Source organism: Coccidioides immitis (genome assembly GCF_000149335.2).
Source record: "Coccidioides immitis RS genomic scaffold supercont3.4, whole genome shotgun sequence".
Classification (NCBI taxonomy): Eukaryota; Fungi; Ascomycota; class Eurotiomycetes; order Onygenales; family Onygenaceae; genus Coccidioides; species Coccidioides immitis.
This window is the reverse complement of record NW_004504311.1, coordinates 1,809,025-1,835,106: the sequence shown is the minus strand read 5'-3', so window position 1 is coordinate 1,835,106 and position 26,082 is coordinate 1,809,025. Positions and strand designations below refer to the sequence as shown.

The following is a 26,082-nucleotide window of genomic DNA, read 5'->3' as shown; positions in this document are numbered from 1 at the left end:
ATCACTCTGTGTCTCTTTGCCAACCCCATATTTTGTATCCGGGACATATCCCATCCCGGCAATGGAAGTCGGCAGCTGTCTGACCATGATACGACAATTGTTACCTGTGCCGTTCACCGGCCTTCATAGTCCAGATCACTGACTCCCTGGAGTAGTTATGTTTCCTTTTGGCTAGACTCGCGAACTCGTATTCATTGCAGCTGAGAGTATTACTTTTTGCGATTTAAAACTTGTGATACGACCAACGCTTTAAGTAGAGCCGAAGTCGAATAGGGCATCTTCGACCTCTTGTTTCTGTTGCCTCTATCTTCGTCGTTTTCCAAAATCCATGCCACTACCACCATGGGTGTTATTGCCTAGCTAACCAAGAAGACAGTTTTGGCATGCTAGATTTGTGATTGCTATCACAGTTTTTTGTTGACAATGTTGGGTTTATCCTCTATGATCCTAGGGGCATTCCTTTGCTTCATCGCACTCAGATTTCTTTTATCAATCACTTCTGCATTATTTTCAAGAAATAGATCAATTCCAGGGCCATTCCTTGCGAGATTCACGCGTTTCTGGTACCTCCGTGAAATACACCGCGGGCATTTTGAAAAGGTCAACATTGAGCTTCATCGCCGACATGGTGTGTTGTACGCATCTAGGGCTTAATGAAAACTAAAACTAACATCAAAAAGGAAAAATTGTCCGCATAGCCCCGAATGAATACAGTGTAGATGACCCTGAAGCAGTGAGGACAGTATACGGCCCTGGCAGCAAGTTTCGGAAAGCAGATTGGTATGCGGGATGGGCTCACCCGGATCCGAGTCGATTCACCCTCTTTACGGATCGAAATTCGAAGCGGCATGCTGCAGAGAGGCGAAAAGTGTCTGCTGCTTATTCGCTGTCGACTTTGGTGTCCTATGAGGGCTTTGTGGATGATTGTGTCGGCATTTTCGATCAGCGGTTGAGGGGATTTGCGGATCAGAAGTTGGGTATCAACTTCGGTCACTGGCTACAATGCTTCGCTTTTGATGTGATTGGGGAAATCACGGTTTGTTTTTCCTGTTACTGTTATTCCTTAGAGATACATTTTGAGGTACTGTTCCGTGATTAACTCTTCCATACAGTTCTCAAAGCGCTTTGGTTTTCTCGACGCTGGTGAAGATGTCGGGGAGATAATGGAGTCGATTAACAACAAAATGGCATATAGCACAATGGTGGGAGTGTATCCAAAGATCCACCCGCCTCTCTTCCGTCTCTTAAGTTTTTTTCGGGGCTCCAAAGCAACGGGGGAGGAATATAATGTCAGGTTTGCTCTCGACAACATATCCGAACGCAAAACCAGATTCACCACCGTTCCCTCAAATGGACCAACGGACTTCCTTACCAAGTTCCTAGAAGCACATTCCGCGGACCCAGAAAAGTTTACAAACTACAATATCCTCATGGGCTGCTTAACGAACATAGTTGCTGGCTCTGACACAACCTCTATATCCCTAAGCTCGATTATGTACAATCTTTGCCGAAACTACGACGCTTTGGCAAAACTCCGAAGCGAGATAGATACCATGACTGCAGAAGGAAGATTATCAAACCCAGTGACCTTCAAGGAAACCCAAAACATGCCATATTTACAGGCCGTAATAAAGGAGGGTCTAAGAATGCACCCAGCTACTGGCTTACCGCTTGCTCGAGTCGTCCCTGATGGTGGAGTCACTCTTACTGGTAGATATTTTGAAGCAGGAGTAAGACATCCGTATTCTTAATTTCCTTTGAAATTCCGCAACTGCTGATATCATATTTTATTAGACTGTTGTCGGCATAAATAGCTGGGTGGCACACATGAATACGTCTGTCTTTGGTGCAGACGCTCACCTTTTTCGACCAGATAGATGGCTCACAACAGACACCGCTCAACTCTCCAAAATGGATCACTATTTCCTGCCGGTAAGTTACTTCAAATAAGCCTCCATTCATGTTCAATAGCTTATACTAATGTGTTACTAAACAGTTTGGCCTTGGATCTCGTACCTGCCTGGGTAAGAATATTTCCTTACTCGAAATGTCGAAGCTCGTTCCCCAGTTGGTTAGGAACTTTGATTTTGAGCTGGTGAACCCAGAAAAGGAGTTAGCAACCAGAAATATGTGGTTCGTTAAGCAGATGGATTTTTTCTGTAGGGTGTCATCAAGGGCAACCTGACCAGGGGTTTTCAGGGAGCTGCATGAATTGGATCAAGGTTATTTCTTGAGATAAAGTGGCTATGATACAATAGGATGTTTATCAGTGTTCTTGGTTACGTGACAGCCAGGGCATGGTAGGCCGCTTAGGAGAGATAGATTGCCTGTTATAGCGAAATGCATTCAATTCGCCGGCTCAAAGACCACCATCCGCAATGCAAGGAAAATGGCCAAAAATACACTAGGAAGAAAAACAAAACAGACCACAGGATAGATCAAGGCCAAATCCAGAAAATTCAAAGTATGCCGACGCCAATTGCCACCAAACCATGGTCAGAACGCATTTAACCCGCTCATCATAGATGCATGTATGCAGCAACGCTGTCCAATTTGATATTTGAAAAGCAAATCAGCTAGAGGAATGTTCGTCATAGTGAACAGGATTTCAACACCATATTCATGGCGAAAAAGATCGTACGCTTCAGAACTTCCGCCGTTTTGTAGTTGGTTCTCCAGAGGACGGTGGTACGTAGTCGCCGCCCTCAGATTCCGTCGTTCCCCCGCGAACGATAGTCGTGCCCATTTGCAGCAACACATTGAGAGAGTCTTCGCTTTCGTCCGCCTCTGCTTTTGCATCATGGTAAATGCTAGACACATCATCGTCTTGCTCATAACCATCTTCATCAACCGCAGTATCGTGTGCTGAAGTGAGGTCGTTTGAAGTAGCATTGGTCGATGGATCAGGTGGCGCCAACGCAGTACTGACCAGCGAACTCGTTTTCCCCATCTTTTTGAACTTCGATGAATCCGCTTTCCCGCCAATGATGTCTTCCACTACCCGGCGGCCCTTTCTCTGGGGCAATTTTGCGTCCTTAACATCCGCCGACGTGGCTGTACCGTCGATAATCCGAAGATTGGCGCGCCACATCTTCAAGTCCCGAGCGTCGTCGTATTTTCCAACTTCGATACCATTAAACGTCTCAAGGGCGAGGGTTTCAAGACGATAGTCTCCTGCAAACCATTCGCTGTTCTCGGGGATACGATCATCCACATCACGTCCGTACACACGCCCTGAGATGACTCCCTCAAAATCGAGATCCAAATCTGTGCTACCGAGCATCAATCTCATGTAGTCGGCCTCAAAGCAGCGACCGATGATCAAGTTGATTGAAACTTCCATTTCTTGGTCAGGAGGATGTAAGCGGTACCACGGTCCGTACTGGCGCATCGAGACAGTTTCGAAGGCGTCCATAACTTCATCCATTGTCAATGGTTCTGCCTCCTCATTTGGAGACGAAAGGTCGCGGTACGCCCTGTCTTTAGAAATAGTGTATGCCTTCCCCTTCACACGGGGAGCAATCTTCTCACTTAATAAAGGAGAAGAGAGATCGGCGTCGCAATCATAGAGCTCCATGACTATCTCTTCGATAGTAAGAACGTCGGTCACAGCGCCAAAAGGGGCTCCGCACGACCAATTTTCGGGCATGATGCGAACCGTATCTCCTTTCACAAGGAGCTCTGCACCAATGTAGACACCTTTGCAGTAGATGGTGGCATGAGGCCAGGTCCCTGCGAAGCGATATCTATCCAAAAAGCTGAAGGATGGCATCACCGTCAGCGCATTAAAAATAGATGGATGAAAATATTCGGATGGAATATTTTGCATGAAAATATCCCACATATTAAAAGGCCTGGTATGGCTTAAGGGAACGTATTTATACTGGCTTGAATAGGCTTTATCCGGGCTATTCGGATCTGGAAACGTTTCAATTCGGAACCCAGACATATTGATAGCCATGGATTTTTCCGAGGCAAAGTAGATATCCCCTAACAACACAAGTTCTTCAGGCACTTGGGCCACGGTTCCCGCCCGCCACTCAGGAGGATCTAGAAACTTTTGCGTTTTTGGGCAGACTTGACGGAATGTGTCCGTGTTGAAATCAAATTTCACATCTCCTTTAAGTTCTGGGCACCACAACACTAGCTCTCCAACTCGAGGGATGAAGCGATGTTGCATGGAAATGCGGGTTAGATGGTCAACGAGCTGTTCGCGCTCCGCTCGCCAATCCATATTATCAGTTTCTTCCACTGGTTCGTCCAAAGATCGTTTGATCTTAAGTTTATAGACGAGCTCTTTGAATACATCTCGAAGTCCTTCTTCATCTTCAGCAAGATAATTTGACCCCTTCCGACGGCCTATAAGCACAGATATTGTCAACATAAGACATTGTAAAAGTAAATATACATAGCCTTACCGCGTCTTCTTGGGCCAACTGCTGCTGCTTTTCGAGTGGCGCCAGCAGGCTGTTTTCCTTTACCACGTCTTCGACCCCTAATTAGGCGAGGCATCCCGGCTGAATCTATAGTTGTCCCTTTTTCTCGCTGGAGTATGCAAAGGTCACAGTTGCATGGAGAAGTCCCACCATTCATCAAATAGACAAAGTGGTCCCAAAATTTATTGGCTGAGTTGAAGTATACCCCCGAAGGGTGGCCAAAAAGAAACTTGTCGCGCTATCCCGAGCGTCATCAGCATCAGCGGGCAACAATATAGAGCATATCAAAAAACTTACAATATGCGGGTGGCTTCTACGCTCGCGAGATAACAGTGTATAGCCTTTTGGAAGCTGGCTGAGAACGTAGTGTTCATCTAGCGGGCGCCTAGGATGTTAGTGTTTATATGAACAACAAATGCCAAATGTAGGAAGAAAATATATATCAGCACCTGAATGAACGCCGAGAAGGCATCACATCGCCGTAGAAACCATATGTGAAACTCTCCTAGGAGGCCTAGTAAAAGCTGGCTTCTAATACATTGGCAGGCAGAGGGGAATACTCAAAACCAACATTGTCACTCAAAAGCACATGGAAAATAAGAATCCAAACACCAGCAGGTCTTTTAATGCATATTCCAGCTATATCGATGCAAGCCAGTTTGCTAAAGGGTTGTTCAAAACCCACAAAAAAGGATCCTCTGGCAGGGTATAGGACTGACCTGGCTTGAACTTTTTTATGTGTTGCATCCATAATTTAGCTAACTTTTCCAGGTATGTTGTCGGGTCAGCTTCCTCATAGCGGGAGTCCGTCGGCCAGAGCCGCTCGTCTCCATCGCTGTATATGTCTTCAACGGGTATTATCACCCATTTCTCTTCCTTGAACGAAGGCCCTGCTTCGAGCTCCTCAAATTCAGGTAGAGCCGGAGGCATTTTTATGTCAGTTGGTACATTCAAGCTGAATAGTGCCCAGGAATGTTGGAGCTCCTCCGTATTTCTGGACTAACGTGTGATATCGTCGTCCATCTGGCGCTTGGATGATGGGGTTGAAGGTCAGAGACTCAGAAGGCAATCTATATCACCCTTATGATAAGACCAGGAGCCAAATCCAAGTGAGAGTCTTCCAATTAAACTAGAAAGGTTAAAGTGAATATGGTCCAGAATAACATGTTATCAGGTCAAGCAGCCAACAAGGGACGAAAGTTTCAACAGCAGGTAAAGCAGGAGGGCACGTGACGCCACTAAGTTGCCCTAACTAGTTAACCTTGTGCGAAGTGCAGAGACCTCATCGGTTGATCAAATTCTATTCACCTTGATTTTGAAGCATGAATAGTTGCGGATCACATTGAATTTATATAGCATAAGAGGAATGTACAAATCTTGACTGGAAATATGTGTGGAGGGACAAAACTTAGAAACTAATATCACTTCCACCTGAATTGTTGAAACGAGAACTCAAGATGTTGGATTCAGTTCCCTCATTTTCTCCTCATTCTGACCATGAACTTCCTGTCTGGCAATAATCCACCGATTCCTCGCTGATCTACAACAGGCATGCCATTCGTGCGCAAGGCCTCTTGGTCAACTTCGATGTCAAACATGGTCAGCAGCGTAGACATCCCAGCAACGATCTCGTACAGAGCGAAGAATCGCCCAGGGCAAAGATGGTTTCCTCCGCCAAACGCGCGGAATGCTAGCATGCGATCCTTGATCTCTTTTGACCGTGTCCCAACTGGCAACGATATGGGATCTGCAGCTGCTTTGGAAACCGCAGCTTCAGCGTTTGTCTTTTCTTCGATGTTCCCATTTGCGTCACGTTCCACGTCCAGAAATCTTTCGCCCCAAAATCCCGACGCGCCTACTGCGGCTCCGCGTGACCATACATCATCATCCATGTGCAATATCCTCGAAGCGATATGGATAACATTGCCTTTATGGAAGGTGTACTGACCCACTTGGGTGGTCTCAAGGACTACGCGGACCATTGGCGCTGCCACACCATACCGGAGAGACTCGAGAAACACCGACTTCAAATATTTGTGCGTTACCACTTGGTGCATATCGAACCCCCCATCTGGTTTACGACATGATTCGATCGCTTCGGAAACCCGCTGCTGAACACCGGGGTTAACAAGGGAATGGATCATCGTCCATAAGCCAATAGGGATGGCGTTTGCATTTTGACTGATTAACATCTTAGCCGGAGAACAGTATTCAAGTGGTTCTCGAATGACACTCACCCCCATATCAAACTTAGCGCCATGGAAGCACGTGCCACTGAAGACATGCCATTTTCCGTGGCAAACTTTACTCTGTGGTGTATGAGTCGTGCGCCCCAGTATTCATCCCATTCAACATCCTCCGCGAGCATCTTCTCCAGATCTTTGCGTTGGCGGGCATCCTTTTCCCACTGGAGAAGAATATTCAGTATTTTCCGGCGAGACCCGTATGCTTTGGGTGCAAGAATTTCTGGCACTTGTGCAAGATGGATCCTTGTGTACTCGTCATACGCCCAAAAGTCTTCACAGATAGTTGGCCAAGAATCCACGAGATGGCTTCCATAAAGAGACGCAACGGAAGCCATCACATATTGTTTCAAAATGAAGCTGCGAAGATCTATGCTAATCCAATCTGTGGAGCTCGTGTTCTTGGGGAATTCCTTCTCCAGATTTTCTGTCAATTTTCGTAAAAATGTGGTTGCCATATTGATTGAGCCCTCCATACTCAAATGCTGCTGGAGCATTTTACTCATCGTCTGCCAGACCCGTCGGCCATCATCTTTGTAACCGGACTCGTGCTCGAAGCCAGGAATTCCCATTTTCAATACATTCAGGTCGGCTTCTGGTGTTCCAAAGGCCGCGTGGGATGCTATTATGAATGCCTCCATTGGGAAAACTTTTGGCCGGCGATAGATTTGGCTTGCCAATTTCGGATCCAAAATCGTATAATAATGTCTGCCGCCAACCACGGACGTCGCGGCACCTTCTTTTGGAAATCTTTTCCTGGGGAATGTCAGTGCGATATTAGCAGAGGGAAACCGAAAACATACTTGATTCGAGCTCCAAAGCCGTTAATGTCGAACAAAAAGGAATACGCATGGCCCAACCAAGGAATCCAATGTGGGACCATTGGCGGCTCGCCTTTGCGAGGCCACCGGGCGTTGAAGTTGCTCACGAGCCATGTTACCAGGAAGGGCAATCCCAGAGCAATTGCGAAATACACAGTGACTGGGCTACCGACCGCGTCTGCGAGTACGGCCAACATCATGGGAAGAATTTGTAAGGACAATTCCACCGGAGGTATCCTATTCTTTTCATCCCAGAGGCTCTATGAAGAGGACATGAGCTTATGTTAAATATGGATACATCCTCGTAGGCCCACTAAACTACATCAAGCAAATGTAGACTTGTGTCAGGGATCCTGACATCAAATCAACAAGGGCATAACCCATTTAGAAACTCGGATTCGCTCGGCTCGCAGCAGGGTTTGCGTTCCCGCGATGCACACTTTGCTTTTTTTTGTGCCACTCTCATAACTCTTCATTTATTCCTTGACCGCGTCTACATTTTGGCTAAACAAAGGGTTCGCAACTGCGACAGCAACAGAGCCGTCCTGTTGCCAAGCCGGGTGTAATGCAAGCTCTTCCGACCTCAAGTGGCTCTTAGATTTATCTGACTGACATATGAATTGGATAACCCCATCTATGTATGAGACTATTCCCGAACATTACTTACCAAAAGTCCCCAGGATCGAGGCTTTCGAGCGAGAGGGGTCTTGAAGAACGTGGAATGCTGGACTAACCCACATGGAGAACAAACCAGTCGCGCCCCGTTCCTTCGCACTACTCCGTACCGAAGTCGCCCATCATATCGTATGATATAACAGAACTATGGTAGGAGCTCTCTGAAAGTAGCCGCATGCATAATGTTCAAGCCACGCCTAGATGAATGACTGCTCCTTTGGGACACCCAACGAGGGCCCCGAGTTGCGAAATCAACTAGCAATGGTCGCGGCCATGCAAGCCAGCTAACTACGTCACCGTTCAGCAATCTGCCAACGGCATCTGGCCGTGAACCAAACACTCGTTATTTACAACTTTGAGCCGTCAGCAGACCCTAAGGTTGCTACTTGTGGGGTGTCCACACCTACTGAGAGTTCTACATGCGTAATATTCGAAGGAGAACGGTTCAGCAGGTGGATTGATCGCTGAGATTTGAAAGGAATGATTTGCAAGAAGGTGGCGGGTGAAGATAATTGTGTGCGGGAGGCGCCGACGCAGGCGGAATGGGCTCTGGACCGGTTGTTGATCATTGCTTTTTCTCTCGGTACGGCAGACAAATTAACTATGTAGTTATCTTTGCAGCGGACAGCGCCAGCAGCCTGGCTTGGTGGGCTGCAAACAGCACAAACATCAGAACAGACTTCCTCGTTGCAACGGCCAGTTAGTCGGAGATGATAGGAGACGGGGTATGGAGTACAAACGGCAACATTATACTGACTCTCACACAATCATGGTCTATTACTCTATGATTTCTTGACTAGAAAGGAGCCCCTTTATTCACTGAAAATTTCCTTTCATAGACTCCAGAGAAGAGTACAGAGAGCACCACTTCATTTTCATTCTCCACTCAACATACTTTTGTTTTAGACATTTTCTCTCCTTTTTTTTGCCTCTCAGAAGTGTCACTTCGAATATAGGCGACTGCGTGTAACCTGTGATACCTCTCTGCAAACTTGTTGCTGCGAACTCGCCCACAAATAATCAGAGAGTCTGATAAGCGCTGCAGATGGGAAAAGAGGCAACTGCCAATCAAAGGACCTCAAATCAGAGGAATGGTGTTCAGAGTAACACCATCCCAAGAACAATATCATCTTCCCATTTTTGAGATTGGAGCATCTCCATCAGGACAGTTAGATATTCTCTATCTCCTTGTAGACCTTCTTCCCGAAAATTCAATGATTGTTTAGATATCATGCAGGATATTAATCACGTTCAGTATCCTTGCCTGTGCTAAGTACCTGATAGCTGGGTGCCAATCCAGTGCAATCAGAGACTACTAGTGTATCCTTCATAATACAGGCACTTTTTTTGCCTTGTATTACAGAGCATATTCCTGGTTCTTGGGGAGGCTGTTTGGCATTGCCTTTATTACCAAAACAGAGATCGAACAACTTGTGAGTATAAAATTCACATTTAGCAAGGGATCAGATATAAATGCATAGGTCAATTGGTGACCTAGAACTCTGCTTCCCTCAATAATGTTGTCCTTTGCCAGAATACCAGTAGCTGCATGCAAGTCAAAACAAGAGTTAACCCTGGGTATTTAGTAGTAGGCAAGGGAATTATAGGATTGTTTGTTGAAATAAACACCATTTACATACAATGTAGGTATCAGGGACATGGCAACAATAAATATATTCGACGCCTCAAATGTATGCTTCAACCCAACCCTGCAATCGTAATCGTGCGCGGCTCATGCTATTGAATACTCCACCACTTCCTAGAAAAAATTACTCTCTGTCAGAAATTAGTCAACTGTGTTGTTATCTGGACTCTCCACCGCAATCGCCTCCTCGTACGATGGAGGAGCCAGCTGGTTACCATCATCAAGCCAGACTTTTTGAAGTTCGTTCCCGATCTCCTCGCGCCGTCTTTTTAAATCCTCCACATTATTCAACCGCTTTCTGAGCTCCTGTAGCTCCTTCTCCACGCCCATTTTCTCCTTCTCAGTCCCGATACGATCAATTTCCCAGCCATTTCCATCGACGCCCAATCCAAGAGTAAGATTGAAAGTGTGATACCGTTTCAGAGATGCGCGGGTGGAGATCGTGATCAACGTGATACCTCGTTCCTTGGACCGTTCATAGAGGAGTCCCTCGACGTCTGATGATACCGCGGACGTGCCTTCATCGATAAAAGCATAACGCGGCTCGTGGTACAAGAGTCGCGCAAAGGCCATCCGCTGCTTCTCACCGCCACTAAGGACGTCCTTCCATTCTTTCCGGCAGTCCCAGCCTCCTTCACGTTCAGGGAGGTATCCCAAATGCACGGCCTCAAGAACCTGCAAAAGCTCGGCATCTGTGCGCCTGTTTTCTCTCATGTCCATCTCACGGTGTGGGTAAATAACTTGGTCTCTTAGTGTGCCAACGCTAAGGTAAGGTCGCTGCGGGAGGAACATAATTCCATCAGTGCCAAAGTTTCGAGGACGGCTCACCAGGCCGCGATATACGGGCCATAGACCAGCAACAATTCGTGCAATTGCAGACTTGCCAACACCGTTCGGTCCGGAGACCAACAAATGCTCGCCGGAATGGACTATGAATGAAAGTGATTCAATGAGCTCGTCACCTCCTTGAGGGAACAGCCCAGGTGCGACAATCGGTACATGCTCAAGACGAACTCCGTCAAAGCCACTGTGGATCGTCCCCTGAACATCGGATAGTGAGTATAACTCCGGTTGGATATCGCGGCCTCGATAGTACGCGTTGGCATGAACGCGATGCAAAGTAGAAATCAGGGTATAAACTCGTGACGTGTACCCTGCCAATTCCGCAAGGTCCTTGATACTGTACATCATTCGTCCACCAGCGTCAGCGAGAGACAACATTAACCTCTTATTGGTAATGAATTCTTTCATCCGGCCTCGTTCTCGGTTAGAACTCGTGTCTGTACTCGCCATCTCCAACATTCCACCCAGTCCGCCCCAAGCCGGAAGGAAAATCGGCAGAGATGTAATGAGGTATCCCAAGGCTGACCAAGAATACTTCAAAATGATATCTTCAAACATATTGTAACGGATTTTGAGCCCATAGATGCCTTCCATCCATTTCTGTAGCTCCCTGAAGCTTTTCGACAAGAACACTCTTTCGATATCCGCGCCACCATAGAATGCAATTTCTTCTGCGTTCGCCAAAATTCTTGAATGTAAGCTGCGAAAATCTCCTTCCTTTTTACCTTCCACCGCCTTTAACTTTCCGAACGGGGGTGAAAGGCGACGAAGAAGGCTGGCGGTACCAGAATAGCCGCTGATAATGACAGCGAAGGCGATTGGTCCCAAAGAGCGGTAGAGCTGATAGGTAAAAACAACGAGGTCGACAAATGGCTTCCCAAGGGACGAATATAACGAGGACACAGCGGTGCAGAAGAGCGTAAGGTCCTGAGTGATGAACTGATCCGCTCCTTGCCCCACTCCTCCGTCTAGATTCGACAACTTATAATAGTTTAGGTTGTCGTTGAGGTAGAGATCATGGATATACCGAGTTAGGCGTGTACGGAACGCAATAGAAACCTTTGACTGGAGGAACTTTATCATCGCGTTGGTGTACGAAGCGAAAGTTCCAATTCCGCACCACTTGATAATTCCCCATATGAATGCCCTGCCTTTCCCTGCAACCAAATCTCTGACAATTTCTCCATCGAGTCGTGCAACGATCAGGGAAAGATATGTTCGAAGCATTAAGAAAACGCCGTGACTAACAAGAAGCCCTGTCTCCTTGCTATTCCATCTCGGGATCATAATGCTAAGGAGGCTGAACAGCTGGTGAAGAAAGGCTAAATTTAAGCCTGGTTTCGTCGACGGCGGAGGGATCAGCGATGTCCCGGAGGTTCGATGCGGGCTTAGAAATAATCTTCGGTGGGCATCAAACGTCGTCGACTTGGTAGGATGTATCGTAACCCTGGAGCTCTCGGATGACGAAAGGGACGACTTGGACGGCACGTAAATGATCCTCGCTCCATCTTTCCTCAAGATTCCAGAGTTCTTCCGCAATAACCTTCGGCCCTGGGCTCTCTCTTTCGACCCTTCTCGCCACCAGTTATATCCTCCATACCCACTTCCAACAATCGCAAGAAGCAATGCAGTAGTTGCAAGCAGTCGAGACCGTCGGGAGCTTCTCTGGATCCGTGACTTTAGTAGATTCGCATAATGGTTAAAGAGGAGGAGCAACGGATCCTCCGGCTGCCGCAAAGTCGACTGCGCAGCCATTTTGACACGCGATGCTGTGGTTAGTTTCAGTCCCCAAAGCAACTATCGAGTCCAGCAGTCAGCTTATGTTGCCTTCTGCATCGGAGTGACGGAGAACCATGGGTGTTGAGGCCTGCAATCTGACAGTTCCAAATGGCATGGATATTTCAGCACATCCAACGAAGCAGAGTATTCAGCAACAGAGATATCAAGATGGACGCCGCCGCAAAGCCGCCCCAATCCTCTCTCCAGACTTCCCCAGCCCACGTCTCGGGATTTCTTCCGCTGGCGGATCTTAGTCATCTCCCTCCGTCTGCAGCATGTGAAAGTCATGTGATAGCCCGCTCGCATTCCAACGCCGATGGCTCGAAACGGCCGCGAGGCCTGGAGATGGAGGACACTCGCGAGTGTCCCAAGATCAGCGGCCTACTGGTTCAAATTTGTAGCTTGGTGCCAATGGCCTTGTGTTGTGCTGCTCTTTGCCAATAGACCAGAGTAATGATCAAATGATGCTCTTGAAACAGTTTGTCTGGAGACCTGAAACGCTACAGACTACAGTACACTCATGTAGAGATATTTGAGTGAAAATTAAGATTGACAAGACTGATACTACAAGTCAACTGTAAGAAAAGCGAACCTTCGAGAACCTTTGGGTTGAGTGTTTGAGCTGTTTCAGCTGACATTTTTGAGCAATTTCCTCAGGTGTCGTCCTGGGTCACCCTGATGATGCATATTCATCATCTCTGTAGACTGCGGCAAGCCACTGATGGCTGCAGCGAAGCATAGAGGTCTCTGAGTCCGCTCTCGGACTCTGCGAGTTGGGCGGTTCCGCCCGGGCGTAGTTCGAATTATCCAGATCTAACTGTGAATGTCATAGCACAATATGAAGGCTGGCAGGCTGCTAGTGCGAATCACTGATAGAATGATGCATCCTGAGTTCCAGTGGAACAGGTTCAAAATTCATCTTGAAGAGTCCACAGCTTACCTCTCTCTATATATATCTATACAGGCATCGTAGTTCCCCATCCAAGTATTGCATGGGATCAACTAACTCCAAGCACGTGTACTCTGTAGAAATTCCAAGGGCGTAAATAGTTCCTAGCACGAGAAGTTGGAAACCCGCGACCTCGGGTTCGATGCCCAATTGCAACATTTTCCCCCAAGTAGTAAATGAACCAGCGCCATCAAAAGCCCCAAATTAGGGTACTAACCAGGCCCCATACTCCGTATAGCATGAAAGACCCGGGCCTGGGCAGTAAATTGGCGTCAGAGGGGGTCCAACTGTTATTGAGACGCTGAGAGAACCAAGCAAGGTCATCACAGCATATGTGGTTATTAATAATACAAAATACAACAATCAGTTGCCCGAAGCTCCAGGCCGTTTTAGCACGTAGTCATGGTATATATATTGTGTTCAGAGGAGCTGCAGTCCCTGAACGCTGAACGGGCACGAGATGTGGAGGCTAGGCCATGTAAATTCTTGCCGGTGGCGGGAAGTTATGAAAAGTGGAACCGGCCGTGAAAGCAACATGAATCCACCAACCTGCCACCAGGCCCAGGTCGCGGAGAGGTGAAATGCTCCCAGAGCCGATGACAAGCAGTAATTCCGCCACCAATAAACAAGGCGGCCTGCCACACTCGCAGTGTCCAGACTTGAACAAAGTCAGTGTGATTGAAGATCTTTTCACCCAACCAAGTGACGGGATTGGGTGAACACAGCGCTAAAAAAAGCAACTAACTTTAGCCTCCCCGCTAAGCGAAGGGAAAAGGCTGGTCGTTCTCCCCTTGGCCCAGAGTCTGTGAGCTCACCTCCAGTTTCTTGACCCCAGGCCGTCAAGTCACTCTGACGGAGTCTAATCCTTCTCTCGCCTGCTGCATGATCCTCGACTGCCTCTCGAGCCCCAGGGCGGCTGACGTTACAAGTGGGAGCATAGCGCTTCGCTCGTTTCTGCCAATTACTGTCTCGTACCTTTGTGTTGCATCGCGTTCGATTCAGCGCCGCTCGGACTCCCGTTTTCGACGACAAACCCCCTTTCCAGTGCACAAGGGTCTCGAATAATTGATGTTCTTTTCGCCCAACCACGGTACGCTTCCACTTCGCATGGAACCCTAACGCCGGCTCCTGGAAGCAAATTCGAGAGGCGTTGCTAATTGTGGCTATTCCGCTTCCCGCTCTTTAGTGCTCGAAGCCTAGGACGTCGTCGAAGCCCTCCCTCTCTCTGACCTCGTCCTACCCGAAAGCTTGACGCCCTCTTGTTGGCGGTTAGACCAGTCCCCGTTCAATCGAAAGTCAGCCCGTCGTCACGGCCATCCCTCCGATTGACCAATCAGGCGACCAATCATCGCCTGCGATCTGCCGACTCTTCTCCTCTCGCTCCTCCAGAACGATTGCCGTTGAACTCTCGCGCCGTTCCTTTTGGTCATCGTCCAAGACAGGATCCCGGGTCATTGAATCCTGACATACATTGGCTCTAGAGTCGCTCTCTTCTACTCTCAGCCTGCCCACATCACCCATGACGAATCCGTCTTCCTGTACGTTACATCAACAATGGTCCTGCTCTTCTTCAGTATCTGCAATATTAACCTGTACTCGTATCCCTAGTTCCTAGTTCCTCTTCATCGGGAAACGATGCATCCGGGAACCCAGAAACCAGTCGAGGGGATGGCACTGCAGCCCATCCTTCATCGAGCACCAGCGCCGTGGACCGGCCCAAAAAGAAAAGATCGCTACATCGCATCCCTTCCCGCTTCTCGTTCCATAGGCAGCAGAAGGAAGTGTCCGCTGGCTCGAAGGGTTTGGCTCCAGAGGATGCTGAAGTTACGCCTCAGAGTTCTCGAACAAACCTCGCGAAAAAGAATCGAGAGGGTAGCAAGGCTAGCAGTCGGCTATCGCGTCGCAATCAACCTCCACTAGAGGGTGCATCCACATCGAAACATGCTACCACAAACATGGATGGCAGTTGCAGCCCTGAAAGGAAGCCGAGAGGCCACTCCAAATTATTTGCGTTCCTAAACTGCTGCAGTTCCCCCAGCGATGACAGCGATGGGCCGACTCTTCCTCCCAAAAAAGCGACGAAGGCACAGGTAATCCAAGAAAGGCAAGCCACAACCGTGGAGAAACCTGAACCTAGCGCCGGAGAGTCGAGTATGGCGGAGTCAAGAGATCCACATCCTTTTGATGAGAAAGCAGGGCTCAAGGTCAACACCGAACAGCAGCCATCCAAGGCTGAAGCTGAAATTACGGCACCGACGAACGAAACGATAAAACAAGACCATGACAAATCCACTCAAGGATCGAAGTTGTCCGTCAGCCCAGATGCACCGTCTACCCTTTCCCAGTCTGTCTCGCCCGGTCAACCTGAACCGTTGCAGAGTGGAATTGGAGCGGACTCAGAAGTGACTGCTGAACAAAAGGCACCATCATCTGACGAAGAACACTTGGCTTCAGCAAAGTCGCCGAAGCCTGATGAAAAGAGCGAGTTTGACTCATACATTACTTCGCGAACGGATGGACCTTCTGAAGAAGAAATATCTACAGCGCCAATTCAAACGGTAGAGTCACAGTCCGAGCTTCCACCGCCTCCGCCCCCGCCGTCAGACCACGCTCCTCAGACACCCGAGACTCAAGCTCCGCCTGTTCCACCCGTTCCACCCGAGAAAACGCAGTTTTTGTTGCCTCCCATAGAGCCGCATTTAAAAAATAGAAAGTGCCTTGTTCTTGACCTCGACGAGACCCTTGTCCATAGCAGCTTCAAGGTCATATATGCCCCATTCATGGTGTGGAAAGGCCGTTTTACTGATTCCAAGCAGATTTTAGATAAAGCGGATTTTACAATTCCTGTGGAAATCGAAGGACAATACCATAATATCTATGTCATTAAACGCCCAGGAGTCGACCAATTTATGAAGCGGGTAGGCGAGCTATACGAAGTCGTCGTGTTTACAGCTTCTGTATCAAAGGTTCGCTCTCTCAATCCATCAAATTGTGATCATGGTAAAGCTTGAGACTAATTTCGTCTAGTATGGCGACCCGCTATTGGATCAGCTCGATATCCATAAGGTTGTCCATCACCGCCTGTTTCGAGATAGCTGCTATAATCATCAAGGGAACTATGTCAAGGTAATATTCCTGACTCATCATGATAGTTTTATCCCACTTACAGTTGTATAGGATCTTTCTCAAGTCGGACGTGATCTCAAAGACACGATTATAATCGACAATTCCCCCACTTCGTACATTTTCCATCCCCAGCATGCTATCCCTATTAGCAGTTGGTTTTCTGACGCCCATGACAATGAACTACTTGACCTCATCCCGGTTCTCGAGGATCTCGCGGGCTCTCAAGTTAGAGACGTGAGCCTGGTTTTGGATGTGTCTCTTTAGCTCATCTGATGGTCCACGGTGACACCATTTGGGCCTTTTTGAGTATTGTATCAACGGCCGCTGCTGGGTGCATGCGCTATTTGTGAAAGTTGTAAGCTTCTTTGCCTGTTGGCTGCGCCTCCAAAATTAACCAACAGAATTGCCTCTCGTGGCGGCTGTTCTGAGAAGCAGGTTTCATGTACCGAGTGCAAATATTTTATTTTGGCCCTGCGAACAGAGGATCCTTACATCAGTGTTTCTGTACTCATTAATTCAGACGCCAAAGCTTTGATTATACCCCCCTGGTGGCTTTGATTCCCGGACTTATTGTTGCTATTGCCCCAAAACCACTCCTAGCGAGCATTCATTTCCTAACTATTTCCTTTGTGCATCCTGTCGGCGTTCGTTCTCAGCTGTTCGCGCAGTGGACAAAATAACCTTTTATTTCCTACCTATCTTGATGCACTTTAATCCTGTCACTGCTGATATACTCCCATATCCCTAGTTTATTTTGATTTGATATCATACCCATATATCTATTTCCCATGTTTTAGCTGATATATCCCTGTTTGCTTGCCCTACGACACTTGATTGAATGTATTGTGTTTAACCTCTGTGATTACAAATTTATCTTCCCCCTTCCCAATAGCCCTTAAACTTCTTCTCACCTGAGAACCATGGTTTTAAATACATCTCTCTACACGCAGACACGGAAGCTGGATTCCGTATATTAATGCACTAGATGTTGCCTTGCTTCCCTTGTCTTATTACTTACTTCAGAGCTTTGCCCCCGATTTCCGTCCGATACGTTTCCTCGATTTATCGCCATATTCTTAGCGACGCATTTGCGGTATAAACTGATACCCAATGTATGTGTAAAAGATAGGGCTAATATCCATCTCACGAAACAGCGTCTGTGACAAATCTGCATTTTATACAACTGGCATTCCCAGCTAATATTAATTTATTTATTTTCTTTTTCATTGTGTATCATTGTTTTGGACTCTGGATGTATGTCTGTTGTAACTCACCATTCTAAATATTTCGGGGATCAGACCAGCGGCCTTATTCTTTTCCCTTCTTTTTTTTTAAGCAACATCATGAATTTAGGTCAGTTGCTGCTGTCTACCACATGCACATGTCATAAACTCATCTGCTATACAAGCATTTACTCTTGTTTGTAAGGGCCACTGCCTGCTACTACTCTGTTTAGGTATGCCCTAGCTAGAGAGCCTGTGGACATGAGAGAATATTACACAACTCCTCCCAAAAGCTTGTGAGAATTGGGGTGGTGTAAGCGATAATTCAGGCAGATTGTCATAGCCCAAATCTGAGGATTGATACGCTGAGGTACCTGTTCTATAATGGAGGTATTGAACCAAAGGTGACATATTGAAGTTTGACAAGCAGGTATGTATTGCAGGTCCATTTCATTACGCCAAACAAAATTGCCCCATTTTAGGAGTGCATCTTAGTGTGGTAGTTACATGTCTCCACACGTATATGCGGATTACCCTCGCTATTTTGATGTGATTCTGGAAAACGGCCGGACTTCAAATGTATATTTATACACTATTCCTATTATGGAAAGTTGTAATGCAGCGGGTACCTGTACTCTTACATCTGTGCTAAGTAAAAGGAACTTTGCGTACTCTATACGGAGTACAGCGGCGCGCATGCACTACCTATTAGGAGTCCTCGTCGTGGCCATGAAGCGCCGCCTTTTTAACTAAGCTTCGCTTTGCATACTAAGTATCCAGTTCACGCCGTTTGTTGACCTATTCTGCTGTAATTCCTTGTTGAAGCCATTTCTTTTTGACGCCCTCAAGTCTACTCCGCTTGCCCCGCCTGGGCTCATTGCCTGCCTTTGCAGTTGCCTGATTCCGGGAAAAGTTAGACGCCATATTGAACCGTGAGAACCCGGGATAAACATGAAGGACAGTAAAGGGTGGGATGGGAAATTACGCGTCGAGCGGCACGCAGTGCTCACCAATCCGGAGGCGCTCGAAGATCCCGATCATTCAGATGAAGATGCCCTTCCCGTGGAGGAGATAGAAGCTGATGAAGGTATCCACCTGTATTCTTGCTTCACGCTGCTAAAGGGTTATGAGTGCTGACTTGCGTTGCTGGAAGACTTGCTAGAGGGTGTAGACAGCGACATTGATGTACGGACTCCTCCACTTTCCCGCAAGGATCCGGGTGTATTATAGTTCACGAGCTTCTTTCTGACTGCAAAGCACGAGCGAGCAGGATATCGACCTTGTCCATTCTCGAGTTACATCGTTAAAGGCTCTCCGACTAGAGCGGTTTACTCACCTTGAGGTATTTAGCAATCCTAACTGTTCCCTCTCCGAAAACTGATTCGTTTACTAACGCCGTCCTGTTCAGAAACTATGCCTCCGCCAAAACCAAATTCCACGCATGTCATTCCCGGACAATCTCGGCCCAACTCTAAAGGACCTTGATCTATACGATAACCTGATTTCCCATATCAAAGGATTGGACCAGCTTACGAACCTTACCAGCTTGGATCTCAGCTTCAATAACATAAAACATATTAAGAATCTATCAAAATTAGTCCAGTTAACGGATTTATATTTTGTGCAAAACCGGATACAGAAGATCGAGGGACTGGAAGGATTGACCAAGCTGAGAAATTTAGAGCTTGGGGCGAATAGAATACGGGTTGGTGAACACCCCAGACAAAAGCGCGTGAGGCTTCACAGCTAATATATGGTTTCACCACAACATTTAGGAAATTGAGAACTTAGATGACTTAACATCATTAGAAGAGCTATGGCTTGGGAAAAACAAGATCACTGAGATAAAAGTACTGATTCCTTCCCGTGACAGGGCAGCTCAGCCGGACTAACTAGTCATATAGAATATCTCACATCTTTCTAACCTGAAGATCCTCTCTCTCCCTTCTAATCGACTCACCAGTCTCTCGGGATTGTCGGGCCTAACAAACCTTGAGGAGCTATATGTTTCACACAATGCAATTACGCACATTTCGGGCCTTGAGTCTCTCAATAATCTCCACGTCCTTGACATTTCGAATAATCAAATATCCACTCTTGAAAACATTTCTCATCTCTCCCATATCGAGGAGTTATGGGCCTCCAATAATAAACTGGCCAGTTTCGACGAGGTTGAGCGGGAACTTCGAAATAAGGAGGAGTTGAAAACCGTTTACTTTGAAGGTAACCCACTGCAGACGAGAGGCCCGGCATTATATAGAAATAAAGTGAGGTTGGCGCTACCACAGATTCAGCAGATTGATGCAAGTGAGTTTTATTTTTCCCTGCTTCTTCATAGCTGCTCTTTTACCCGTGTGTGTCCATATCCCTTCTTAGCTACATTTACTTACTCCACTGACTTAGCATATGTTCGCGCATCATAATCGGGCTGGTACTACGGTGTGCAGGATACAAGAGTCAAGCCGAGCGGGACACTCTTGGCTTTTATCCTAGCTATAGTTACGGAATGCGGAGCATTGCAAGCCGGAGCTTTGTAACTACTGGACGTGGTAACTAGTTTGTTAACTCAAGGAGCAATTAACGCACGATTCCGTCGGGACCCGTGATCTTGTAACCATTAGTGATTAGCTGGAGATTTTGCCTGACACTCAGCGTAGTTTGCTCTTCGAAGCAAAAACCAACATACTCTACTCCTTAATAGACAAAATGCCCAAGTGACAAAGTTGTTTGCGCCGCTGGCTTCGACCCGCCGGGAAGATGTCAACTCCCGAATGCCGGCTTGCGCAGAAAGATCCGCGTCACGTGAAGCTCCTGGACCGGAAACTTTCATTTCAGCTGCCGAAGTTGAAAGCTCCAGGCAAAGTGACGAAACCACGGCGCACCGAGAAGCAGGTTCTACTTTGACGGTTATAGCTGAAAGCGATAGCCCGATTGGGCTCAAAGCGATTACCCTGTCGCCGCCTGGCGGCTCGCAAACATGGCGTCAGCTTTCCGGTCAACGGTTACCCAGCGACAGGTCCATATTACGATGGTACCTGCTCCACGAAACCTTGCACAGAGTCGAACCGTGCTCAAGGCCCTCCAGAAGTTTGGGGAAGTTGCTACGTTCTGGAATTTGAAGGTATCTCTCCAGTTTCTTTTTAAGAATATAAACAAGATTCTCCTATCCGGTTTGTCGTAGCTGATAGGGTATACAGTATGACTACAGACCCAAGGCTTTAAACAGTGGTCGCAGTGCGTTAGCCATATTTGAAACAGCCCAAGCAGCGTCCAACGCTATCAATGCCTCTCCTATTGCTGTTCCCATCCCGGAATCGTCAATATCACCTGATGAACCATTCCCAACCAACTCTGCACCCGAGTCCGAAGAGGCCGAACCCACCTCCTCAGCTCCGAGAATAACATGCACCATTAATCCTTCCGAACATGACCACAACGTGAGCATCCGCCAGAATCCTTATCATCGGCAATTTCATCTTTCGAAAACCTGGTATGAACTCCAGGATTTGTCTCGATCCTCGGGCCCGCGTTCAGTACCGCTCGTACAGTACGCGGATTGCTTTACGAGGAGGAAAGGTCGAGTGCCGATGAGGATTCAGGGTATGTGGCTGCGCGAATCGGAGGAGAATGGAGCTATGTCACTGATGAAGCTATGGAAGAGAGGCATGGAAAAGGAAAGAGAGGGGGAGCGAAAAAGAGTAGATGCGGATGCTAATCCAAAGGCAGGGTTTGCGGCAGAAGGAGAAGCGCCCATTGCGTAGCAAGTGGTTAAGGCACTGAAGGAGAATTCTCCGGATATGGATTGGGAGGCAGGTCGGGGAATCACCCCTATATTTAAAGCGGCAAACCCCCAACACCTAACAGCCAGGCACCGGAGCAAGCCCGTGGAAGGCTAACAGACATTTACACCTCTTAGAATTCTCTAGACTCGTAAATTCGAGTCTTGAATGGCGTGGTCTATTGAGTTTTATCGCCACATTGATCTTCCGCTCCAGATCCCCAAAGAAGGTGTGGAACTTGGAATTCCAAATGCGACTCTTGCCCTTGGTATAAACTTTCTTTGCCGTCCAACTGTGGCCCCCCGAAGAGATTTGTCCGCTATGAGAAATGGTTTGCAGCAGCAAATTCCTTCAAAGGGTGCCGGTCGACTACATCATAAGGATGCAACCGGTGGACTTTCATAAGCCTTCACTGGAAGTTCTTCATGGTTGTTGCAAAGGTCAAGGTGGCGGGAATTGAAAAAGGATACGGCTTCGAACGAACAATCATTGGAGCGTATAATATCCGAGCGAAGGATCCCAATACCTTTAACTGCAGACATATGTCGCAGCTAACGGGCGGCACTATACGAAGTACATGCTCTAATATGCACAGGTAGAGGGACTTTTAGTTCTTAGACTTTACATGGTCCATTTTCAATATCAACTCATCTTTTTTATATTGGCGTATATCTGAAATCCTAACTCAATCTGTAGAAATAGTCCCATCAAGATTGGATCGAGATGAACCACCTTTAAAGTTTATTAGGATCCAGACTGTAGAATCAGTCGTGGGGTAAACCATATCATCTATACTTCAACCAGCACTACTTAAAGGTCATCCTTTCTAGGCAAAAATGGAGAGATCGAAACCGTACTGTGAAGAATATGAAAATCAACAGGTCAGCCAGATCGCTCTTTGGTGCGAGGAAGATTCAAGGAGATCAAAACTTACACGTGGAGGATTATTGAATCTAAGTCCTTGGTTTAATCCGCTAATTGTCTTGATCTCGTCTTCTGTCAAATCAAATCCAAGGACATCCAAGTTCATAGCCAAGCGATTGGGATTGTTGCTTTTCGGGATAACAGCAATGCCACGCTGGGTGGCCCAGCGCAGCAAAACTTGTGAAGGAGCCTTTCCGTGATCCTGAGCGATGGACTTGATATCAGGATGCTCCAGGAGGAGGGGCGCTCTCTTGGCGGCCTCCATTTCCAGCTCAACGAAGCTCTGCGGGCCAAAGGAGGAGTATGCAGTCACCGCGATACCTGATTTCTGGGCGTACCTGACCAAATCTGGTTGAGTGAGGTATGGGTGGTGCTCGATTTGAAGCGTTGCAGGAGGTATACGCGCATATCGGAGTAAGTCCATGATGAGCTGGGCATTGAAGTTACTGATTCCAATGCTCCGGGTGAGTTTCTTGTCCACGAGGCTCTCCATTGCGGTCCAAGTTTGCTGGGTAGATGCGTTGCTAAGGATTATTTTGTTCCCTTCGTATGTGAAGCCTGGCGGATAGCGGACTGATGGATCGACATACTTCAAAGCAATTGGAAAATGGATTAGGTAGAGATCAAAATAATCAATGCCCCAATCTGCCAACTGCTTTTTACAAATTGGTTCGACGTGTTCTGGGTCATGAAAAGTGTTCCACAGCTTAGAGACAAGGAAGAGATCCTCCCTCTTAACTAAACCATCTTTGATTGCGCGAGCTACCCCCTGACCTGCTTCGACCTCATTTCCGTAGTCTGCGTTGTAATCTAGTTAGATACCATTTTGCATATATGTAAATAGGCCTATCGCGTATCAAATGGATGGCGCATGTGAACAACCATGTTTGTAATGGGGAAACAGAACGCAGAAAAAATGTCATATAATATCAACGTGCAACCCCAGTATTCTAACTTGCAACCTTAACGGTAGGCTATTAGTGCTGTACCTTAAGACACAAGGGGTAGAATGTACCTTTGTCGTGAGATGTTGCTGTGAAACAAAACAGGAGGTGGGGGGTTGAGTCGCGAACACGACTAACCGACCCGTTATCGCGCATGCATCCTGGTGCCCCAAGCTGCTAGGTTCGCCCGAACTCAACAGCCCGTGTGCCGGAGACGAGTAGTCCACAAGGGTCCAGCCCAGGTGAAAATCGCCAAGGCAACGGAGAGGGAATTCCAAGCCTCATAGGAGCACCGCAATTAAGGGGTCAACTCCATGCAGTGGAAACACTCGTCTAGAACCAAGCTAGAGCAGGTGCAACTATCTGCATTAGATAGTTAGCCCACTAGGCCATCTTCCCTCGTTGTGCTAGAGGGAAGAGGTCTTGACCCTTATATTTAAGTTCCCTTTGTAAAACCAAGGCAAGTTGCGACAAAAAAAAAATCCTTGGGTATACATATATAATCCATTCCATCATGGCATCGACACTCATGATGTCAATCCTTCATAGGGATACCGCCAACATACATAGGGATAAACTTAAGAAAGAGCAAAGAAATTATCCATACATACCACAAGCGCCATCGAAGCAACGATACCCTACTTTAATTGCGTTATACACTTGTTCAGCGCAGGTATCATTGTTGACCTTCCAAAGGCCGAAGCCTACCAGAGGCATCTCGTAGCCACTGTTTAATTTGATGCTGGCGGCTTTCATCTTCTGCAAAGTGGCCCACAATGCGGGAAAGAAGATTTGTAATTCAAGATTGCGCCTGGAAAGAAAATGGAGCAAGAGATGCCAGCAGAGGCGAGAATGCAATACTGAGAAACGACACGGGAAATGGGATTGAAGTTAATCTGCAGAGCAGACTACCCGACCTTATATATATATGCCCATGAGGTCCACATAAACAGGCTCTATTCCACTGGTTGCAGCCAGAACCCCACTCCTGATGCGCTTTCGCGGCACCGAGATCTTGCTTGAACCACGGATGCACGTCACGTTGCCGAACGGTAAAGACGTCATTCAACGGAGGCAGGGGGTTAGCAGATTCTCTGCACACATTCAACACTGGGTTCTACGAGAATATTTCATACTTGTAGGATTGTCTGCCCCCCTGGTTATCTTCCCTGATCTCGTCAACTTACAGACGTCGTTCCTGATGTCGCGTTCCGAGCCACGATTGATCGACGACTGCACCGCCACACATACCCAGCATGGTCTAGTTACATAATGATGTGGAGCTTGGCGGCTGGGCAGGTGTGGCTGGTTCTGGGCATAAGTCCGCCGACGTAATTCGCGCTCGGCTTCATTATTGTCATCATCGTGGCAGAAACGAAAATTGCTTGGTGGTTACGCTGCTTCTCAGACTCAGATTCTTCGATTTTCATATATTTCGCGGAGTTGTCCCTTTTACCCTTCTGTGGTTAGTGCTGTCCAGAGATAAACAAAGAAAATCCAAGAATGGCGATTTGTATTACTTTCGGGACGCATGGTAAGTCCAGAACGTGTGTTGCATCTTGCGGGAAATCTGCCAGCTCGCCATTTCAGTTTAACCGACAGGATGGTTTAGAATTTACCTCGCGGCTCCAAGGATACGAAAATATAACGGCACAATGCCAGAACTGTGAGAAAACCCCGTTAGGATAAGCGGCTCAATAATCTTGGTGCTAAATAGGTCCCTCGATAGGCGGAAATTGGTCTGCTCAATGCATCACTCGGTGGTAAGTGGCTACCGGCTATTAAAACCCGGCTGTGATATAGCCAAAACACTGAAGCTTGAATGGCTAATAATTGCTCACCAGGCCATGGTTTACAGTATGTTTCGTGGTATGCTTGGGCCTGGTTCATTCCTTGTGCGGAACCGCTTTCTAACCTCATCTTCACATATATAGCCTGTTATTCCGTTGGCATTCCATAAGTACAAGGTAAGGCTTCTTCCTTGAAATTAGCAAAACGGATCTAACTTACTTCCGTTGCGCAGGAAGTATATTGTCACATCTGCCGGTTTACACAGGATATAAAGTATGCGAATGATTCCCGTCTGAAAGAGACTCGTTGGTCTTAGCCTAAAATTCAAGAAGCTTACATGGGGTTAGATACCGACCCGATGTCCAATCCCAGCATATGCAGGGAGGCCAAGGTCCACCTCCAGTCGCTTCAGGTGCCAATGCTGGACCAGGACAGTTCCCACCAGGAGGATATTACGGTTATAAGTGATAGTTAACTATGCGGAGTACAATTGTGCATAGCCCAGGTGATCAACTAGCTTTCGGATCTACTATGGTGTACATCGCTTTGAGGCGGCATTTTTACCTAGGCTGGGAGGAGACGGCGTTACTTTGGCTTTGGGATGTGTCGCTTTTTTCACAGATATCCCCTGTGTTATGATGCTATTAATAAGTCTGTAGAAATACGCGACCTTGATGTAACGCTCTATGTAAAGAATTGTTTACTGTGACCATAATGCTGTAGTTGATGTCAAAGCTGAACATGATATGGAATACATATGAATGGTCTATCTCGACACCGCTCATGAACTCCTAGCCGCTTGGCTCGCGTGATTGGTTACCTGTTTGAACGTGCAGCACTTTGCGCAGTTCTTCATGTTACACATATCAATCAAGCCAGGAATACCGAAATCCTTCCTGGAAAC

General features: G+C 47.3%; 9 protein-coding genes across 9 annotated transcripts; 5 read left to right on the top strand and 4 right to left on the bottom strand.

The window, feature by feature from the left end:
• Positions 1–423: 423 nt before the first annotated feature.
• CIMG_04922 (cytochrome P450 oxidoreductase) lies at positions 424–2,185 on the top strand (the record flags this gene model as incomplete). Its single annotated transcript, XM_001245480.2, has 5 exons — positions 424–628; positions 681–1,036; positions 1,113–1,730; positions 1,795–1,932; positions 1,997–2,185. 5 exons carry the CDS (start codon positions 424–426, stop codon positions 2,183–2,185), a joined length of 1,506 nt encoding a protein of 501 aa, XP_001245481.2.
• On the bottom strand, positions 1,462–5,589 carry CIMG_04921 (uncharacterized protein). The gene is made up of 4 exons (XM_001245479.2): positions 5,156–5,589; positions 4,734–4,810; positions 4,419–4,674; positions 1,462–4,359 (listed from the first exon to the last, which is right to left on the bottom strand). Exons 1-4 carry the CDS (start codon positions 5,364–5,366, stop codon positions 2,645–2,647), a joined length of 2,259 nt encoding a protein of 752 aa, XP_001245480.1. The 5' UTR covers positions 5,367–5,589; the 3' UTR covers positions 1,462–2,644.
• A 154-nt stretch (positions 5,590–5,743) lies between these two features.
• CIMG_04920 (uncharacterized protein) lies at positions 5,744–7,730 on the bottom strand. Its single transcript, XM_001245478.2, has 3 exons — positions 7,483–7,730; positions 6,674–7,435; positions 5,744–6,617 (listed from the first exon to the last, which is right to left on the bottom strand). The coding sequence occupies exons 1-3, from the start codon at positions 7,698–7,700 to the stop codon at positions 5,912–5,914; spliced, it is 1,686 nt and encodes a 561-aa protein (XP_001245479.1). The 5' UTR covers positions 7,701–7,730; the 3' UTR covers positions 5,744–5,911.
• Positions 7,731–9,731: 2,001 nt separating this feature from the next.
• CIMG_04919 (peroxisomal ABC transporter) lies at positions 9,732–12,611 on the bottom strand. Its single transcript, XM_001245477.2, has one exon. It carries the CDS (start codon positions 12,416–12,418, stop codon positions 9,962–9,964), a length of 2,457 nt encoding a protein of 818 aa, XP_001245478.1. The 5' UTR covers positions 12,419–12,611; the 3' UTR covers positions 9,732–9,961.
• A 1,408-nt stretch (positions 12,612–14,019) lies between these two features.
• Positions 14,020–17,814, top strand: CIMG_04918 (dullard-like phosphatase domain-containing protein). The gene is made up of 8 exons (XM_001245476.2): positions 14,020–14,059; positions 14,142–14,192; positions 14,321–14,481; positions 14,578–14,929; positions 15,000–16,153; positions 16,208–16,357; positions 16,419–16,517; positions 16,569–17,814. The coding sequence occupies exons 4-8, from the start codon at positions 14,911–14,913 to the stop codon at positions 16,779–16,781; spliced, it is 1,635 nt and encodes a 544-aa protein (XP_001245477.1). The 5' UTR covers positions 14,020–14,059; positions 14,142–14,192; positions 14,321–14,481; positions 14,578–14,910; the 3' UTR covers positions 16,782–17,814.
• A 772-nt stretch (positions 17,815–18,586) lies between these two features.
• CIMG_04917 (protein phosphatase PP1 regulatory subunit sds22) lies at positions 18,587–20,338 on the top strand. Its single transcript, XM_001245475.2, has 7 exons — positions 18,587–18,827; positions 18,894–18,925; positions 19,011–19,082; positions 19,149–19,445; positions 19,516–19,590; positions 19,645–20,047; positions 20,144–20,338. The coding sequence occupies exons 1-7, from the start codon at positions 18,692–18,694 to the stop codon at positions 20,161–20,163; spliced, it is 1,035 nt and encodes a 344-aa protein (XP_001245476.2). The 5' UTR covers positions 18,587–18,691; the 3' UTR covers positions 20,164–20,338.
• A 287-nt stretch (positions 20,339–20,625) lies between these two features.
• CIMG_04916 (uncharacterized protein) lies at positions 20,626–22,187 on the top strand. Its single transcript, XM_001245474.2, has 2 exons — positions 20,626–20,861; positions 20,938–22,187. The coding sequence occupies exons 1-2, from the start codon at positions 20,718–20,720 to the stop codon at positions 21,499–21,501; spliced, it is 708 nt and encodes a 235-aa protein (XP_001245475.2). The 5' UTR covers positions 20,626–20,717; the 3' UTR covers positions 21,502–22,187.
• CIMG_04915 (NAD(P)H-dependent D-xylose reductase xyl1) lies at positions 21,332–24,259 on the bottom strand. The gene is made up of 3 exons (XM_001245473.2): positions 23,999–24,259; positions 22,454–23,241; positions 21,332–22,375 (listed from the first exon to the last, which is right to left on the bottom strand). Exons 1-3 carry the CDS (start codon positions 24,141–24,143, stop codon positions 22,346–22,348), a joined length of 963 nt encoding a protein of 320 aa, XP_001245474.2. The 5' UTR covers positions 24,144–24,259; the 3' UTR covers positions 21,332–22,345.
• A 259-nt stretch (positions 24,260–24,518) lies between these two features.
• Positions 24,519–25,758, top strand: CIMG_11431 (rhodopsin family protein). Its single transcript, XM_012358451.1, has 7 exons — positions 24,519–24,921; positions 25,000–25,053; positions 25,117–25,150; positions 25,232–25,256; positions 25,322–25,354; positions 25,411–25,451; positions 25,526–25,758. The coding sequence occupies exons 1-7, from the start codon at positions 24,891–24,893 to the stop codon at positions 25,644–25,646; spliced, it is 339 nt and encodes a 112-aa protein (XP_012213874.1). The 5' UTR covers positions 24,519–24,890; the 3' UTR covers positions 25,647–25,758.
• Positions 25,759–26,082: the final 324 nt, after the last annotated feature.